Genomic DNA, 19762 nt, shown 5'->3' with positions numbered 1-19762 from the left:
TTTTAACATATAGGTTGACCATATTTCCTTCTAAGGTTATTCATTATTACCTTGTATGTGTTTTTCCTATTGTAATTAAGTGTTTTTCATATTACATAGCCTTGTGTATATTTATTATTTTTTCTGGCCACTTTAGTTGAAATTATCTCTTAATTGATATTCTTGGGTATTTAACTGTATGATATGACATAAAAGAGAATAATTTGTAGTATAAGTACTCGTGCTATTTTTTAAACTATATCTTATAGCAGGAACTTAAATTCCAGAAAATGCTAAATAATAAGGTTGATCATGTTATTCTGTTTCTTATTTTAATGGGAATTACTCTAGTACTTCACAAATAAATATGAGGAGTTGTATTTGTCATGTTTGTATGATAAACAGTCTTGTTTCTTGTGTTGATGATGTGAAACTCATTCTCCAAATATATTACACTTTTAAACTATTAGATAATTAGAGTAAAGAGTTAAGATCTCTTCCTTCTGATATATCCTCTCATTCTTTTTCTGGTTTTCCCAACAGATTTTACTTTACACTTATTCTGTGTCTTTCATACACAGAATTTCTTGACTGCAATGACTTCACATCAAATAATATATTTTATTTAGTAGTGTCTGCCTCAAATGTGTCTTTTCTTGAATCATATTTTTAAATGTTAACGTATTTATACAGTTTTGTTTTGTTTTCATTTGCATAATGGTCATTACTTTTAATTTCACTGTAATGGTGTGTTGTGTCATGTAGAAAAAAATTACCTTTTTTAACCCAGTTTCTGAGTGTTTGATTTTTTTAAGGAAAGATACTCCCAATAATATTTATTATAAAAATATGTGCCTGCTCTGATATCTGTCAACTTTCCTTTTAAAATATATATATAGATATATTTATATATGATATTATATATATATTTTTTTCCTTCTCCCTTTTAAAATATTTTATATTCTGTGTCATTGATTATGACTACTTTGTGAGTTTTCTCTAATAGTCAAAGGGTGGATAGTAAGTGCATGTGATTTAGAGTTTCAAAAACTTGGATTCAAAACTCCATCATGTTCTAGAAGTTTGACTTCTGGCAACCACTTAATTTTTCTGAATATTAGATTCTTGTCATAAAATTAGGATAACAACCTCTTTGTCATTATAATTATCAAATAAGATCAAGAATATAAAGCCCCTAACTTAATACCCACTGAATAAGAGGCACAGTAAATCATGGCTAATGAGATTAACATTTATCGTGTTCAAGAACCACAAATTTCAATAATTTCAGATGTAATAGTATGCGTAAATATTTGATGGTGTCCACCAATAAGGCAACAAGCAATGGTGGCAACTGTGACAAACTGGAACCAACGCCAATCCAAATCCAAAGTTTTAACGCTGTGCTGACCAAATAAAAACGCCACAGCCTTTCATATTTTAAGTAAATATCACAACATAAGATTTTCATCACAAAATTTTAGAGCCTGTCTCCAATTTTAGAGCCTTTTGTTAATCTTGCCACTACCTTAGCAGGACTTTAGTGTGCCAGATATGAGCCTGCTAGTTTTAAGTCAAATAATTATTTATTCTTATGGCCACTTCTCAACTGTGTTGATCAAATTCATAAAGCAAATCTTAGCCTCAAATTCCTTACTTCACTTCCTTGTCTTCACTTCCTCTAGGACGTAGTCTATTATGCTGCAGCCTTGACAACTTGCTGAGACAAAAAGTTGAGAGTTACGATAGTAGGAAGAAGAGCCACAGAGAATTAATAATAATAATAATAATAATAATGCATGTGATTTCCGGCCTGTGGTCAATTTGTGACAACTATCAGTATATCAGGAGAATATGACATGCTCGGAGCCAAACTATAGTGGCCAATATTGAAATATATTTAGACATGTATTACTCTCAAATTTGAAGATGTGCATTCATGGAAATTGGTAAATTGAACAGGAAAGTAAAAGAGCACTGTTTTAGATGATATAACTTCAAAGAAGAGACAAAAATAGCTTAATATAATGAATGGATGAGTGGATGTGTTTCAATTAGGTAGCAATAAGCTATGGGCTTCATAGGCAAGAAGGTACATTTCAACCCTCTAAGTAGTGAAAAATTCCATTGTGCTGCTAATTACCTATTTAATTCTTTGAATACAAATGTGCAATTAACATTACAAATAATCAAGGTTAAAATATAATTAATGCAAGCGTGATTTAGTTATAATTAAACTAATTACACAGATATGTAGTATAATAAGGGACTTGCAGACCATTATTTGGATGTAAATTTATTCTTCTTTTCAAGAGTAGTTATTTGAATTTCATTTTCCAATTATTTTACAAATGATGAAATAGAATTATAAAAGAGACAGTCAGTCTTCCAGGGATGAAGAAATAAACCTAATTTTGCTTTATAAATTACAATTCTTTTGTGTACACGTACTTGTAAATAGAGAAGTTAGAAATTTTTTTTTTTCAAAACCCACCTCCAAACTCAACAAAAATATCTTACTTCTATGACTGCAGGGAAAAATCAAGGAAACACTTGAGAGAGATTCAATCCCATACAGCATGATTTCCTTTCAGAGTAAGTAGTATCACAACTCTCTTTACATATACCAACCTCAAACACTTGCTCAACTAACAAATTTTCTCTACTTTCTGTTCTCAAACATAATTAGTTCTTAATGTTGAGATTTCACCTATTGACATAGATTAACCCAAGTAAAACTGCATTATCTACCCACAGACAGAAATAGATATAGCATGTAGCAACTTGGAGCAAGATAGATTTGATTTCAGATCTGCAACTTTCTTTATGTAAGTTAGTTGCAGTTAAATGACAACAGTATGTCTGTTTCTACACAAGGTGGATTTTATGTGGTATAGCATTGAACCTTCATTTAAACATTTGAGTTATTATTTCTAGTATACGGATGAAGAAATGACTAGAGGAGAATGGGGAGAGAATAAAAAAGGAAAATTCTAAGAAGTAAAAGAGATAACTAAGCACAAAGTGACACTTGTGATACACTCTAATTCTATCAGAATGAAGTCAGAATGATACAAGGAAACAAATGCATGAAAACCTAATCTGTCACTTTCTGAGGACAGCTGAAAACCAATTATCACGAAAACTGAGTAAATAAGTTCTATCTCTTTTTCTGTATGAACTGTACCTCTGAGTAGCCAAATAAAAGACAGTTAAAGCACCTCTGTACAAAATTATCCAAACTAGTAAATGAGAACAAGAAGACTAGGTTAAAATGTCACCATTTTGCAATGGACTAATTCACCTAAGCATTAAACATCAAAACTGCTAACAGCTAAAAAAAGAAAAAAAAAAAAAAAGACTAAAGACCAGTTATTACGTGCCTATTTTTTAGTTTTATATTTTAATATTTATTTATTTATTTTTACACAAGGGTTATGAGACTGGCTAATTTTTGTATTTTTGGTACAGACAGGGTTTTGTCATGTTCCCCAGACTGGTCTCAAACTCTGGGCTCAAACAATTCACCGCCACAGCCTCCCAAAGTGCTGGGATTACAGGCACCTCACCTGGCCCAGACATTAGGTTCCTCTTGATGAAAGAGAACATCATCTCCTGTTTAGTCATGCCAACGGATTGAACCCTAGTCTAACTAAACATCTGAATCCAGCTGCAATTGAAAGAAATAGAAGAAATGAACATGTTAAATTCCATCATCAGTATGCAGTCAGCAAAGTTTGTAGGCCAACTCTCCATATCCAACAGTCCAGGTTCTTCAACAGACAGTTTGTAAAGAAATGAAAGGAATGGAGAAAGGACCTGTGAATTGAGTAACTTAGAGGCCTTATCAAGTATCTTAGAAACACACAGGATTAAACTATGGTGTCTAGGAATACATTCTTGAGTAATGAATTATAAAAAATCATTTAGATAGAAGAGGTTGTGTTTGGAATGGAGTACATAGAATGACTTATAAGTTAGCTGCCAACGTTCTATTTCTTGTCCTGAGTTTTGTTTACAAGATTGCCTTTAATAATACATTAAGCTGTATTAAAAACAAAAACAAAAAGATGCAAATAAGAGTTAACCTCAAGAGGGATGTGATTAGATGGAATTTATGGGGTGGTGGTCTGGTTTTGTTTCTTGAGGTAGGTACCGATTATATAATTACATTCACTTTATGAAAAGTCATTGGATGTTCTTTTTCATATGTAAATTGAACTTCAAAAAAGTCCTTAAAATTATTTTGTAAAAATATTGAAGGAAGAAATAAGACAGGCTGGGTGCAATGACTCACACCTGTAATCCCAGCATTTTGGGAAGTCGAGGTGGGTGGATCACCTGAGGTCAGCAGTTCAAGAGCAGCCTAGCCAACATGGTAAAACCCCATCTCTACTAATAATACAAAATGTAGTTGGGTGTGATGGCATACGCCTGTAATCCCAGCTACTCAGAAGGCTGAGGCAGGAGAATCGCTTGAACTCGGGAGGCAGAGGTTGCAGTGAGCTGAGATCACGCCACTGCACTCCAACCTGGGTGCTAGAGCAAGACACTATCAAAAAAAAAAGAAGAAGAAGAAGAAGAAGAAGAAGAAAGAAAGAAGAAGAAAGAAAGAAAGAAAGAAAGAAAGAAAGAAAGAAAGAAAAAGAAAGAAGATAATGAGTATCTGAAAAAAGTCTTCTAAAGTTTTGATAAAAATACTGTATTAAAATTGTACATGTCATTGTTAAATACAGTGAATTCTAAGTTTCTCTTCAAAGAATCAGTATGTTAGTATGTTCAGTTCTATGATCTTCATTTTAAAGTTTAACTTCCTCATTCTCCTCATCTCCGTGCCCCTAATTTCAGTAAACAACCTCCCCACCAGTTATAATCAGTAGTTCACATCTGTTTCCCTGGTCACCTGCTCAGTCCTGAGTCACCCCTGGTCACCTGCTCCATCCTGAGGCACTCTGGTCACCTGCTCCATCCTGAGTCACCTCTGATCACCTGCTTCATCCTGAGTCACCCCTGGTCACCTGCTCTGACCTGACTCACCTTTAATCAACTGTTCCGTAACTGTCTTTCCCACCAAAACAGCTCACCCCACCACTCTGGCTCATACCCCTACTCTCTTTAAAATAGCCAATACGAATTAGCCTAGACTGTGTGGTCCAAACTTAACCAATAGGGGAATGACACAGCAGTAAGGGCTATCTGTGTCAGGGATAAAAACTCTTTCCCCTCCCATGTTCAGGTGTGCTCTCGCCATTGCTCCATCTGGGAGATGCATCCTTCTATAGAAGTAAAATTGCCTTGCTGAGAAAATTCATGTTGGAGTGCTATTTATTTTGTGACACTGAAAATTTATTCTAATATCATTTAGAGAAAAACAACAGTAATGTCACTTATTATGTTTTCAGGATCAAGGTAAAAGCTGTACAAAAAAGCATATTGGTAGTCCTCATAATTTGATTTTTTATTTTAAGATGAAAAACACAAAAATCACTTAAATCAAAAAGTTAGAAATAAAACAACAAAACTAGATTGAGAAAAGCATGGTGGGGGGTTAAGAAGAATGACAAAGTTTGATACATTTGAAAAGTAAAAATAATTTGAATTTCTAAATAAATTAAATATCATCCTTTTAAAAATAAAAGTCAGAATCTGGAAAGTAAAACTATAGAAATAAAACACAAATATACAGATATATGTATAGAAAGGAAATACAAATTTTCAGAGAACCATAGTAATAACCCTGTATAAGTAATTTGCAATTTTAAATTAAATTAATGAGTTTCTAAGGAAACATAAATTGTCAAAATTACAAAAATGCAAAATATTTAATAGCAAAAACTGAAAAAGAAGTTTTCAACAAATTAATTTTTCTTTTTAATAATAAATATAAAATCTATATAGACAGCATATGAAATTTAACAAAAAATATTAAAAATCTAACAAAAATAAAAATTTATCATGGAAAGCTAAGGACAGATGGATAATCAAGAATCTCCTATTCACAACAAAATTTTCAAAAGGAAAAGAACTAGAAAATACATGCAACTTTATATATGTTAAAGTTATAATTTTTTTTTTTTTTTTTTTTTTTTTGAGATGGAGTCTCACTCTGTCACCCAGGCTGAGGTGCAGTGGTGTGATCTCGGCTCACTGCAACCTCTGCCTCCAGAGTTGAAGTGATTCTCCCACCTCAGCCTCCTGAGTAGTTGGGATTATAGGCACATAACCACCACACCCACCTAATTTTTGTATTTTTAGTAGAGATGGGGTTTCACCATGTTTGCCAGGCTGGTCTTGAACCTCTGACCTCAGGTGATCCTCCACCTTGGGTTCCCATAGTGCTGGGATTACAAGTATGAGCCACTGTGCCTGGCCTTAAAGTGATAAATTTAAAATATTCTTATAAGAACTTTTTATAAAATTGCAAACAAAATAATGCCTACATTAGATGAAAATTCATAGACAATTTTCAATCCATCATATTTCATAAATAGAAATATCACCATTAAATGAGAAATGCATTGTCATTTCACATTGTTTTGATAGTTCTAGGGAAAGCAATAAGGAGAATGAGAATCAGAGATGTTACCATAGAGGGATAGGAGGCAGGGCTAGCCTGCAGCTCCTGCTCAGACAGACAGAGCCACATGTGAAGACTCATATCATGAACTTTTGCTACAAGAATTACCCTAGGAACATACCAGGAAAGCTGAGAGAATCCACAGACCCTTTGAAGGAACTGGATCACCGCTGCTAGCTCAATGAGACATCGGAAAACCATGAGTCCACTTGCTTTCTCAGCAGGAAGGCTGAGTTCTCCAGGGCAAGTTCTCAGTCCTGGTCACCAACTGCCCGGAAATTGACTTGGTGCTGTTGGGAGGGCCATGGTGGGAGTGAGACCCGTCTTTAGGACTGCAGGCTGTATGGCAGCAGGATAAGGCCTGTGACTGCCAGCGTACCCCCACTTCCCTGGCAACCTGTGTGACTCAGCAGAGGCAGCCATAATTCCCTGAGGAACATAAATCCACCAGCCTGAAAACCACACCCCCATCCCCCACTGCTGCCACAGCAAGCCCCACCCAAGGAGAGTCTGAGCTCAGACACACGTAACTCTGCCCACATCTGACGGTCCTTCTCTACATGCCCTGGTAGCTAAAGACAAAGGACATAATCTCTTGGGAACTCTGTGGCCCCACCCACCACCTGATCCTTCTTCCACAAGGGCAATTGATACACTCTTGAAAGCACCACCTCCTGGCTGGAGGCAAACCAATGCAAAACCAGCACACTAAACAAAAATACAACCAAGGAACCTCACAGAGCCCACTTCATTCCCCCGTTACCTCCGCCTGAGCAGGTGCTGGTATCCACAGCTGAAAGACCTGAAGATGGATCACATCACAGGACTCTTTACAGACACTTCCCAATACCACCCTGGAGCCTGGTAGCTCTGCTGGGTGGCTAGATCCAGAAGGGTAAAAACAATCACTGCAGTTGGGCTCTCAGGAAGCCCCATTCCTAGGGGAAGGGGGAGAGCAGCACATCAAGGGAGCACCCTGTGGGACCAAAGAATCTAAACAGCAGCTAGTGTCCCAGATCTTCCCTCTGACATAGTCTACTGAAATGAGGAGAAACCAGAAAAACAATTCTGGTAATATGACAAAACACAATTCTTTAACACCCCTGAAAGATCACATCAGCTCACCATCAATGGATCGAAACCAAAACAAAATCTCTGAATTGCCAGAAAAATAATTTAGAAGATTGATTATTAAGCTAACTGAGGAGGAACCAGGAAAAGATGAACTCTAACTTAAATAAATCAAAAATATAATACAGGACATGGAATGAAAAATCTCCAGTATAACAGATAGCATAAATTTTTAAAAATCACAACTTCTGGAAATCAAGACACACTTAGAGAAATGCAACAAGCACTGGAAAGTCTCAGCAATAGAACTGGAAAAGCAGAAGCAAGAATTTGCCAGCTCAAAGGCAAAGCTTTCTCATTAATCCAATTCATCAAAGACAAAAAAAAAAATTTTTTTTAAATGAACAAAGTTTCCAAGAAGTTTGGGATTATGTTAAACATCGAAACCTAAGAATAATTGGTTTTCCCGAGGAAGAAGGGAAATCTACAAGTGTGGAAAACATATTTGAGGGAATAATCAAGAAAAACTTCTCTGACCTTGCTAGAGATCTAGACATTCAAATACAAGAAGTTCAAAGAACACCGGGAAATTCACTGAAAAACATCATCAACTAGGTTTTAAGGAACCCTCAAAACCAGGCAAATAAGCACATAGTCATCAGGTTATCTAAAGTAAAGACAAAGGAAAGAGTCTTAAGAGCTATGAGGCAAAAACATCAGGTAACCTATAAAGGAAAAGCTATCAGAATAATAGCAGATTTATCAGAAGAAACCCTGCAAGCTAGAAGGGATTGGGGTTCTATTTTTAACCTCCTTAAACAAAATAATTATCAGCCAAGATTTTGTATCCAGCAAAACTAAGCTTCATGAATGAAGGAAAGATACAGTCTTTTCCAGACAAACAAATGCTGAGACAATTCACCACTACCAGCCCGGCTCTACAAGAATTGCTAAAACAAGCTCTAAATCTTAAAACAAATCCTCAAAATACACCAAAATAGAACCTATTAAAAGCATAAATCTCACAGGACCTATATTACAATAGCACAATGAAAATAAACAAACAAGACATTCAGGCAACAAATAATATGATAAACAGAATAGTACCTCACATCTTAATTCTAACATTAAATGTAAATGACTTAAATGCTTCACTTAAAAGATACAGAATGACCGAATAGATAAGAATTCATCCACCAAATTTCTGCTGTCTTCAGGAGACTCACCTAACACATAAGGATGCACATAAGCTTAAGGTAAAGGGGTGGAAAGAGATATTCCATGCAAATGGTCACCAAAAGCAAGCAGGAGTAGCAATTCTTACATAGACAAAACAAACTTTAAAGCAATTGTGGTTAAAAAAGGACAAAGAAGGACACTATATAGTGACAAAAGGACTAGCCCAACAAGAAAATATCACAATCCTAAACATACATGCACTTAACACTGCAGCTCCCAAATTTATAAAACAATTACTACTAGACCTAAGAAATGAGATAGATGGCAACACAATAATAGTGGGGGACTTTAATACTCCACTGTCAGCACTAGTCAGGTCATCAAGACAGAAAGTCAACAAAGAAACAATGGACTTAAACTATACCCTAAAACAAATGGACTCAGCAGATGATTACAGAACATTCATGTGCTACAGAATATACATTCTATTCATCAGCACATGGAACATTCTCCAAGATAGACCATATGATAAGGACAAAACAAGTCTGAGTAAATTTAAGAAAATCGCAATAATATTAAGTACTCTCTCAGACCACAGTGGAATAAAATTGGAAATCAACTGCAGAGGAACCCTCAAAACCATGCAAATACATGGAAATTAAATAACCTACTCCTGAATGATCACTGGGTCAACAATGATATCAAGATTAATATTCAAAAATTCTTTGAACAGGGTGATAATAGTGACACAATCTATCAAAACCTCTGGGATACAGCAAAGGCTGTGATAAAGGAAAGTTCATAGCCATAAATGCCTACATCAAAACATCTGAAAGAGCACAAACAGCCAATCTAAAGTCACATCTCAAAGACCTAGAGAAACAAACGAACTCATACCCAGCAGAAGAAAAGAAATAACAAAGATCAGAGCAGAATTAAATGAAATTTAAACAAAAAAATGCAAAAGATAAATGAAAACCTGGTTATCTGAAAAGACAAATAAAATTGATAGACCATTAGCAAGATTAACCAAGAAAAGAAGAGAGAAGATTCAAATAAGCTCGATTACAAATTAAACAGGAGATACTATTACTGATACTACAGAAATAAAAAATATTATTCAATTCTAGTATGAACTCCTTCACACACATAAACTGGGAAATCTGAAGGAGATGGATGAATTCCTGGGAATATATAATCCTCCTAGATTAAACCAGGAAGAAACAGAAACTCTGAACAGACCAATAACAAGCAGTGAGATTGAAATGATAATAAAAAAACTTCCCAATAAAAACAATCCAGGACCAGACGAATTTATAGCTGAATTCTATCAGGCATTCAAAGAAGAATTGGGACCAATCCTATTGACACTATTCCACAGGATAGAGAAAGTGGGAATCCTCCCTAAATCACTCTATGAAGTCAGTGTCACCCTAATACCAAAATCAGGACAGGATATAACAAAAAAAGAACACTACACACCAATATCCCTAATGAACATAGATGAAAAAATCCTCATAAAAATACCAGCTAACCGAATCCAAAAGCATATCAAAAAGATAATCCATCATGATCAAATGTGTTTGATACCAGAGATGCAGGGTTGATTTAACATATGCAAGCCAATAAATGTGATACAGCACATAAACAGAATTAAAAAGAAAATTCACATGATCATCTCAATAGATGCAGAAAAAGCATTTGACATAATCCAGCATTCTTTATGATTAAAATCCTCAGCAAAATAGGCATAGAAGGGACATAACTTAAGGTAATAAAAGCCATCTATGACAAACCCACAACCAATGTTATACTGAATGAGGACAAGCTGAAAGCATTCCCCCTGAGAACTGGAACAAGACAAGGATGCCCACTTTCACCACTTCTATTCAATGTTTTACTGGAAGTCCTAATCAGAGCAATCACACAGGAGAAAAAAATAAAGGGCATCCAAATTGGTAAAGAGGAAGTCAAACTGTAGCTATTTGCTGATGATATGATTGTATACGTAGAAACCCCTAAAGACTCATCCAAAAAAACTCCTACAACTAGTAAATAAATTCAGCAAGGTTTCAGGATACAAAATTAATGCACACAAACAGTAGCTGTGCTATACACCAAGAGCAATCAAATGGAGAATCAAATCAAGAGCTCAATTCCTTTTATAATAGCTGCAAAAAAAAAAAAAAAAGGAATATACCTAAACACGGAGGTGAAAGACCTCTACAAGGAAAAGTAAAAACACTGCTGAAAAAAATCATACATGACACAAACAAATCAAAACACATCCCATGCTCATGGATGGGCAGAATCAATATTGTGAAAATTACCATATTGTCAAAAGCAATCAACAATTTCAATGGAATTCCATCAAAATACCACCATCATTCTTCACACAACTAGAAAAAAGATCCTAAAATTCATATGGAACCAAAAAGAAGCCCACATAGCCAAAGCAATTACTAAGCAAAAAGAACAAACCTGGAGGCATCACATTACCTAACTTCAAACTATCCTATAAGGCCATAGACACCAAAACAGAATGGTGCCTGTATAAAAATAGGAACATGAATGAAACAGAATCAATAACCCAGAAATAAAGCCAAACACAGCCAACTGATCTTTGACAAAGCAAACAAACAAACAAACAAAAACATAAAGAGGAGAAAGGACACCATATTCAACAAATGGTGCAGAGATAATTAGCAAGCCACATGTTGAAGAATGAAACTGGATCCTCATCTCTCCCCTCATGCAAAAATCAACTCAAGGTGGATCATAGACTTAAATCTAAGACCTGGAACCATAATGATTATAGAATATATGATCAGAAAAACCTTTCTAAACATTGGCTTAGGCAAAGACTTCATGATCAAGAACCAAAAACCAAATGCAACAAAAACAAAGATAAACAGATGGGACTTAATTAAACTAAAAAGCTTCTGCACAGCTGAATAAGCAATCAGCAGAGTTAACAGCCAACTCACAGAGTAGGAGAAAATCTTCACAATCTATACATCTGACAAAAGACTAAGATCCAGAATATACAAAGAACTCAAACAAATCAGCAGGAAAGAAACAACAAATATCATCAAAAAGTGGGCTAAGGACATGAATAGACAATTCTCAAAAGAAGATAGACAAATGACTAACAAGCATATGAAATATGCGCAACATCACTAACTATCAGGGAAATGCAAATCAAAACACAATGTGGTACCACTTCACTCCTGCAAGAATGGCCAAAATCAAAAAATCAAAATAATAGATGTTGGCACGGATGTGGTAAAAAGGGAACACTTCTACACTATTGGTGGGAATGTAAACTAGTACAACCACTATAAAAAATGGTGTGGAGATTCCTTAAAGTACTAAAAGTAGATCTACTGTTTGATCCAGCAATCCCACTACTAGGTATCTACTGAGAGGAAAAAAAGTCATTATATGAAAAAGATATTTGCACACACGTTTATAGCAGCATAATTTGCAATTGCAAAAATATGAAATCAGCCCAAATGCCCACCAATCAACAAGTGGATAAAGAAAATATGATATATATGTATGTATGTGCATATATACATATATATACACCATGAAATACTACTCAGCCACAAAAAGGAACTAAATAATGGCATTCACAGCAACCTGGATGGAACTGGAGACTATTATTCTAAGTGAAGTAACTCAGGAATGAAAAACCAAACATTCTTATATTCTCACTCATAATTGTAAGTTAAGCTATTAACACACAAAGGCAAAAGAATGATACAATGCATTTTAAGTATGATACAATTTATTTTGGGGACTTTGGAAGAAAGGCTGGTAGGGGAGTGAGGGATAAAAGATTACACATTGGGTATTGTGTACACTGCTTAGGTGATGGGTGCATAAAAATCTCAGAAATCACCACTAATGAACTTATTCATATAACCAAACATCACCTGTTCCCCAAAAACCTATTGAAATAAAAAATAAAATTTAAAAAAGAGACATTACTATAAACTGTAGAAAAATATTTCATTAATTAGTGATAAGAGCATTCTCTTCTAATAGAATGTAAGGATTAATTAAAATACTTTTACAAAAGAATTATATTTATTTTAGCAAGTTATTGTAAAAAAATTGTTAAATGTTAGTTCTTTCCAAATTAATTTATAAATGCAACATAAAGTCAATTAAAATTCCAGTGAGAAATTGTAGACACAACGCTTTACAGTTCTTTCTTTACATCCACAGAACGGTGCTTAATCGATTTTTATGTGCCATATTCATTGCTGCAAAACTAGTGTTGAGAACATCTAACTACTCTTAAAAATAAATATCTCTCTGGGTCAGAAACTGAACAGAAAGCTGGAGGTCGGGTCTCAACCTGTTGGCCGGTGGGTGCTGGGTTTAAATTCATAAATACAGCTGTGAATGTGACTACCCATCAAGTTACAATGAGTTTGCTGTAGTGGGAAAAAAGAAAGATAGATGCCTGGGGCCTTGTAACAGAGTACTGAAAACAGAATGGGATACGAGGACATCCACATAAGGAGGCGCAGCACAGGAGCGGTGTGTGGAGAACGAATCGCCAGAAACTGGCTGGGAAATTAAAGATCTAAGATTTTAGTTTGTGATATTGAGCCCAGTTTGCTGTTAGGGTAAACCTGACAGCACACAAATCAAAGAGCAAATTGAGCACAGAGAGGTTTAGAGCAGGGGATAACTTCTTGCAGTAGAAAGAAAACTCATTAACATTAGTCCTGATCAGAGCAGGGGAAAAGGGAAGACATGCTACCATATAGGTGCAGAAAGGGGCATGAAGGCACCATGCCCTGAATGTTCCCAACCAAGCACACAGTTTAGAAGCAGGTGAAGAAGCCCCGTGAAGCGGGACGGAGGTAAGAGTGACATACAGGAGTGCATGAGTGCATGTTACCCACAGAGCCTGTAGGGGTCATCTGGCCTCAGGCAGCCTCTGAGTGTGCAGGGTGCCCAGGGACCTCACTTAAGTTAGAGCAAGGGGAATAAACATCTTGCCTACTCCTCTAGAGGTGGCTTTCTTGGTTTTTAATGTGTTCACTGCCCCACCCTGAAGGAGTCATGATCACCTGAAAGAGGAAGTCTGGGTGGTAAAAAGAGGGAAACCATCTGGCGGCTTAGGCTGACGGGCACATTTGAAGCTTTATCCAGAGGATAATAAAGAAGAGCCACCCCTTTGCCATTTCCTGCTCCCCTTAATCCCATGTGCAGAGAGGAGCTGGGCACGTCCAATCCACCCTGATATGTCCCAGGGAGGTCTGCCTTTGGCTGCTCTGCAGTAAGACCTCCTTGACCCTTTACTCCAGCTGGAAGTACTGAGCTCAGTTCATTCATATTTGGAAACTTTTTCCCTCTTCAAAGAAATTGAAAGGTAAATTTGGAGGAAAATGATGTTTTCAAATTTTATTCCACAGGACTGAGGGAATGCTGGCGGTTCTCTAGGCTTGTTATCTCTTTAAGCAGCAAACGTGATGAAATCTGGATCTTACCCCATGGGAGTCCTGATGATAGCATGGCCTGAAGTTGGAGAAACTTCACCATTCAGCATTTTGAAAGTTGTGCTCTTCCCAGCTCCATTCACCCCTAGAAGTCCAAAGCACTAAGAGGAAAGAAAGTTAAGTAAAGCACACTCAATCAAACAAGCTAAATAAATAGAACAAGTTAAATAAAATCAAAATTATATTAGAAACAGCACTTGCTTTTAGCCAACTCTGGGTTGACTTTGTTGGTTTGTGTTATTTGTGGAGTTTTAAAATGACAATATTGTATAAAACACTGTATAGATTACAAAGTCCTCCCAAAATCATCATGGCACTTGAGTGGTATAAGAATTTCAGCAGTAATTTACAGACAATAAATTCATGTGTGGAAAACTCAAGAGGATGAGAGTAAATGCCAACTATCCCAAATTATGCAGAGATAATACAATATTCTTTGGAAGTCGCATCATGATAATTATTACTCCGATTTCATTTTTACATATTTTAAAGTATTTTCTTAAAAGATTCCATCTTCTACTATATACGTGTGTGTGTGTGTGTGTGTGTGTGTGTGTGTGTAGTGCTCACAGCTTTCTTATGTACCTTCTTTTTCCATTGAAGAGGCTGTAAGTTCCTGTAAACTCACTCCTAACTCAGAGTCTAGGCTAATTTTGATATTAATTCTATATTCTGACATTGAGCATAGGGTCAATGCAGTTCTTGATCCAATCTCGCCTTACAGCCAACATGAAAAATGACCTTCTTGCTGTCTTTTCTACACTTTGTCTCTTTTATGTGCCTCAGCATATACTGTGCCTGAGAGTCCACCTTGGTGACTGTGTCTCTCTGGTTCTGTCAATCTCCTTCCAAGACAACTGTTTCCTGATGGCTAGGAGCTGCGATCTACGGATACAAACTGGCTTCCCGGCTTCTCAAATCTTGGAAAGTGACTGCTTCTGGATTTTCTGCCACCAAGCACCACCTAACCATCACATAACCCTGTTTTGGACCCCTGGATTTCACAACTGCCCTGAGTTGCCACCTGCTTCAATTACCGTGTTTCCCCCACTTCCCCTGCATCTCTCCCACCACCTGCAATGTGAGTCCGTCTCCCTCCAGGCCTACCCTGTCCATGTCCCAGGGTACACCACCATCAGCTATCCAAATTCTACCAATGCTTTAAGGCTTAGCTATAAACTACCTTTTTAATAAAGTTCTCCCCACGTACCCTGTCCTCCCACCTTTCCTTCCCTGCCTACCCAGCCACCCTCTCTGGACTGACAGCAGTGAAGACAATACCACTCACGTACCTTTCAGTTATTTTTAGAAAATGCTTTAATATATACAAAAATGAAATTGGGAGGATAATAATTATTATGATGCTGTAGCTTCCAAAAAATATTATATTATTATATCATTGTCCCCGCCTTGGGACAATGCTCATGCTCCCATGTAACATAGTATATGCTTATGATATTTTGTTTCCTAATTGATTATTAATTTCTAGATGGAGAAGGACATATAGTCGATGACAGTTCAGGCAATGATGAACTGCATATACAATGGTCATCTTACAAGATGACAATACCATATTTTAACTATACGTTGTCTATGTTTAGATACACAAATACTTGCCATTATGTTACAATTGCCTACAGTATTCAGCACATGCTATATAGATTTGTAGCGAAGGAAGAATGGGCTATACCATACAGCCTAGGTGTATCATAGACTATGCCATGTAGGTTTGTGAAAGTATATTATATCATGAAATCACCCAATGACATTTTTCTCAGACTATATTCCCATTGTTAAACAACACAGGACTGTATCTTAGTCATTTCTGTATTTTCCACAGACTCTTGCATAGCACTCTCCATCTAGGTCATTCAACTGTAATGTTTATAAGAGCTTAAGAGAATAAAATCCAACTTTAAATGGCATCTTGGATCATTTAAGATACCTAGAGCATCATTCTTATCAATGTTTTACAAGTTTCTCTCTTAGCCCTGTTGGGACTCAGAAAATAATACCCCAAAGTGAAGGCCTCAAAGGCAGCCTCAGAATCAAAAGTTTTTCTCTGACCTTCCCTGCCCTGCTGTCTCTGGCCACTCTTTCTCCCCTGAGGCGGTCTTAGAAACTAGAACCTCTTTTCCTCAAAGCCAGCCATAAAACCTAAAAATATTACCCTAACTTCTCCCCCCTTACATGTTTTTCAGTGCAAAAATTAGCCCTAAAGAAGTTACCTGACCTACCTTGTTTGACTGTAGGTCATAAGACAGACCTGCATTCCAGACAGGGTCCTGCCCCACACCCAGAAGGAAGAAGCAGGAAACCAAACACCACCTGTTCTCACTTATAAGTGTAAGCTGAACAGTGAGAACACGTGGGCACAGGGAGGGGAACAACACACACTAGGGCCTGTCAGGAGGATGGAGAGAGGGAGAGCATCAGGATAAACAGCTAATGCATGTGAGGCTTAATACCTAGGTGATGGATTGACAGATGCAACAAACCACCATGGCACACGTATATAACTATGTAACAAAACTGCACGTGCTGCACATGTATCCCAGAACTTAAAATAAAATTTTACAAAATAAAAATAAAACATCTAGATAGGAACTCAAAAAAAAAAAAAAAAAAAGCATCTAAACAGAGAGGCCTTGCTGGGCTTCCTCTCTCAGTCTAAGAGCATTAACTGGGTCATACTCTTTTGGTCCAGCCATATTTCTACATGGCTGTCCGTATTTGGTTGAATCTAAGCATAAAAATAGACAGTTTCCCTGTATCTTTCGATCTTCATTTCAACTCTTATTTTCTCTAAATCTGAGCTGCTCTTGTAGCACGTAAAACTATAATCAAATAAATTCATAGGTCTTTTTCCTGTTAATCTGCCTTTTGTCGGTTGATTTTCAGTGAACTTTGGCCCCCCCACACTCCTTTGCTTCAAACTACTATGGAAAGGTACTGGCAAAACTCTAAATAATCATGAATTTTAAAGCAAGGGTTAAAAAAATAGTTCAATAAGATGGGTAAGATTGCATAGCCAGTCTTAGAGCAGAAGCTAACAACTACTAAAAAAAAAAAAAAAATTCTTTCTTAACATTTTGTCCTGATCTACCAGAAATCATAGTTCAGAGAGTAAGAATATGCCTGCATTACTTCAGATTGGTTTTTTGGCTTCTCTTTATCTCAGAATACTCATATCTGAGACACCTACTGTCAGATCACAAGTAGAACATAAATACCAATCAGATAACAATATAACCTATTTTGAATTTCTCAGGAGCTGGGAACAATATGAATGCAAGGTGCTCTTTTATTTTTAACAGTTAATTGAAGGCAATCACTTCCAGAACTGATTTCCCTTTACACATTAAGCTCAAATCAGTAATAATTTGTATGACTTCTGTCAGTTCTGATTAAACATTATAACTAGAATTAATGTCTTACCTGTGGAAAAAAACTTCCTGAGCTATTGCTACGGTGGGTGAGTGTTCTTTACCTTTTCAGAGTAGCATTTTGCCAGATTGGCTTAATTGGACACTTAGAGTACTGATGTCCCAGTAAGAGATAAAAGTGGTCCTTAATTAGATTAAAAGAAAAATTTCCTCAGCAAAAAGTTATCCTATAGCCCAAGTCATAATTAAAACTATGCAATCACATGACATTTTTAAAATTATAAAACGAAATAAATCCAATCAATCAGCCAAGTTTTTAACTGTGAAATAGTCAACAGACCTTCTTTTGGTTCTGCTCCTACTGATTTTGTAGGAATTTCCAAAATTTGAAGGCTATTCTTGGCTCTGATTTCAAATATTCTGAGAATAACACAAACAGACCAGCAATTAGAGTTGCACAGGTTCACAACAGAGGAAGACTAAAAATAGAAGCTTCATTACCTCTCCTTTTGGTATGCCCAAACTAATATCTTGCACAGCAGTAATCTTCTGGAAAGAGCGCCGATAGTGTTTACTAAGGTTGTGTAACACAAGAATGTCTCCACTGGTCCTTCCTTCAAACACCCTCATTTCCTCTTTTTCAACATCTATATCCTTAGAAGATTTGACTGTGCCTTGGAGAGTAGATTGACCCCTGGGAAGATGAAATCAGAGTGAATTCACACCTGGCAAATGATACCGGAATAGTCTAGAAGAGGGAAAAGGGTCAGAGAGTTGTAAATAATGGAAGATACTGCCTTTGGACTTCTGCACAATCAGCTTTGTCCAGAGCACCCCAGTTCTGCCATCCTGATTATCAGGCAAGAATCCATTTTTATTGTCTAACATAAATGAAATATACATGTTCCTAAAAGAGACTGAAATGGATTGACACAAAACTACAGCTAGTTTTTAATTTTATAAATAATAAAGTCATGCCAGACTTTTACACTAAATGTTAAAATAGCTTATCACAAAATTATTATACGGCATTTACCTAATAAGCACTTTTACTGAAAGAGCCATTTAATAAAGTAGACTGCATATAAAAGTACTCAAACATTGTAAGTTCACAGTATATGTTGAATCATATAAAAGGATTATGTAACCAGCACTTGCACAATACTTTGCAATAAGTATTCAATAAGTATCTATCAGAGTAATGCAAACTTTATTTTCAACTCTTATTTTCTCTAAATCTGAGCTGCTCACTTTTTAATCTTTATAATTTCCATTCTGACACATTTGACTTTCAAATAAATTTCAATTTCCCCTGCAAACTATAATATGCCAACATTTTAATTATTAAAATATATTTAAAATATTAATCATTTAAAATATATTTAATGATTATATTTTAATGATAACCACTGAGTTAGTATCATAACCAAAATCAATTACCTAGCTTTGACAGTGTAAATTGCCATGTAGTATATCATTATATTATCATTGGGAGAAGCTAGGTGTAAGGTACATTAGCAATGTTCGATAATAATTTTACAACTTCTTCTGATTATTAAACTATTACGAAATAAAAAAGGTATCAAAAATAAAATCCAATATCCTTGGCATGCTCCCAGTATTCCTGGCAATTTTTCTTTATTATTTTTCCACACATGAAATCACCATTTGACAAATATATAATTTATTCTACACAGAACATAGATGATGAGAAAAATAGCTAGACACTCAGAATTCTATCTTATATGACCTCATTTATATAATATTCAAAGGCATGAAAAATGAATCAATAAAAATAAAAATAAGGATTGCAGTTACCTTGGGTGCAGCTATTGATGGAGAAGTTTACGACAGACCATCTGAAGTGTTGGTAGTATTCAGTTTATTAGTGAGAGGGGGTTACATGAGTCTGTTCAATTTGTGAAAATTCATTGAATTTTACACTTTTCTGCTTGAATGTTATTTCCCTTCCCCAGATGAAGGTGTGTTTAGTGGCCTTTCCCCCTGTCCTGGACTTCCAAAGGTCTTCACACTCCAACAGGAAGCTG

The 19762-nt window shown here is 36.0% G+C and overlaps 1 protein-coding gene across 1 annotated transcript in view; it reads right to left on the bottom strand.

Annotated features, from left to right (window-relative positions):
• The window catches only part of ABCA13 (ATP binding cassette subfamily A member 13), a 503527-nt gene that overhangs the window by 114246 nt on the left and 369519 nt on the right, over positions 1-19762 (bottom strand). The window contains exons 55-56 of the mRNA XM_033192140.1: positions 18216-18408; positions 14320-14429 (exon numbers count right to left, since the gene is read on the bottom strand). Of these exons, the coding sequence (XP_033048031.1) occupies positions 14320-14429; positions 18216-18408 (303 nt within the window). The remainder of the gene's footprint in view (positions 1-14319; positions 14430-18215; positions 18409-19762) is intronic.

This window comes from Trachypithecus francoisi, unplaced genomic scaffold (assembly GCF_009764315.1).
Source record: "Trachypithecus francoisi isolate TF-2019V2 unplaced genomic scaffold, Tfra_2.0 Lachesis_group4, whole genome shotgun sequence".
NCBI lineage: Eukaryota > Metazoa > Chordata > Mammalia > Primates > Cercopithecidae > Trachypithecus > Trachypithecus francoisi.
The sequence above is the reverse complement of the archived record's forward strand: the minus strand, read 5'-3'. Positions and strand labels throughout refer to the sequence as shown.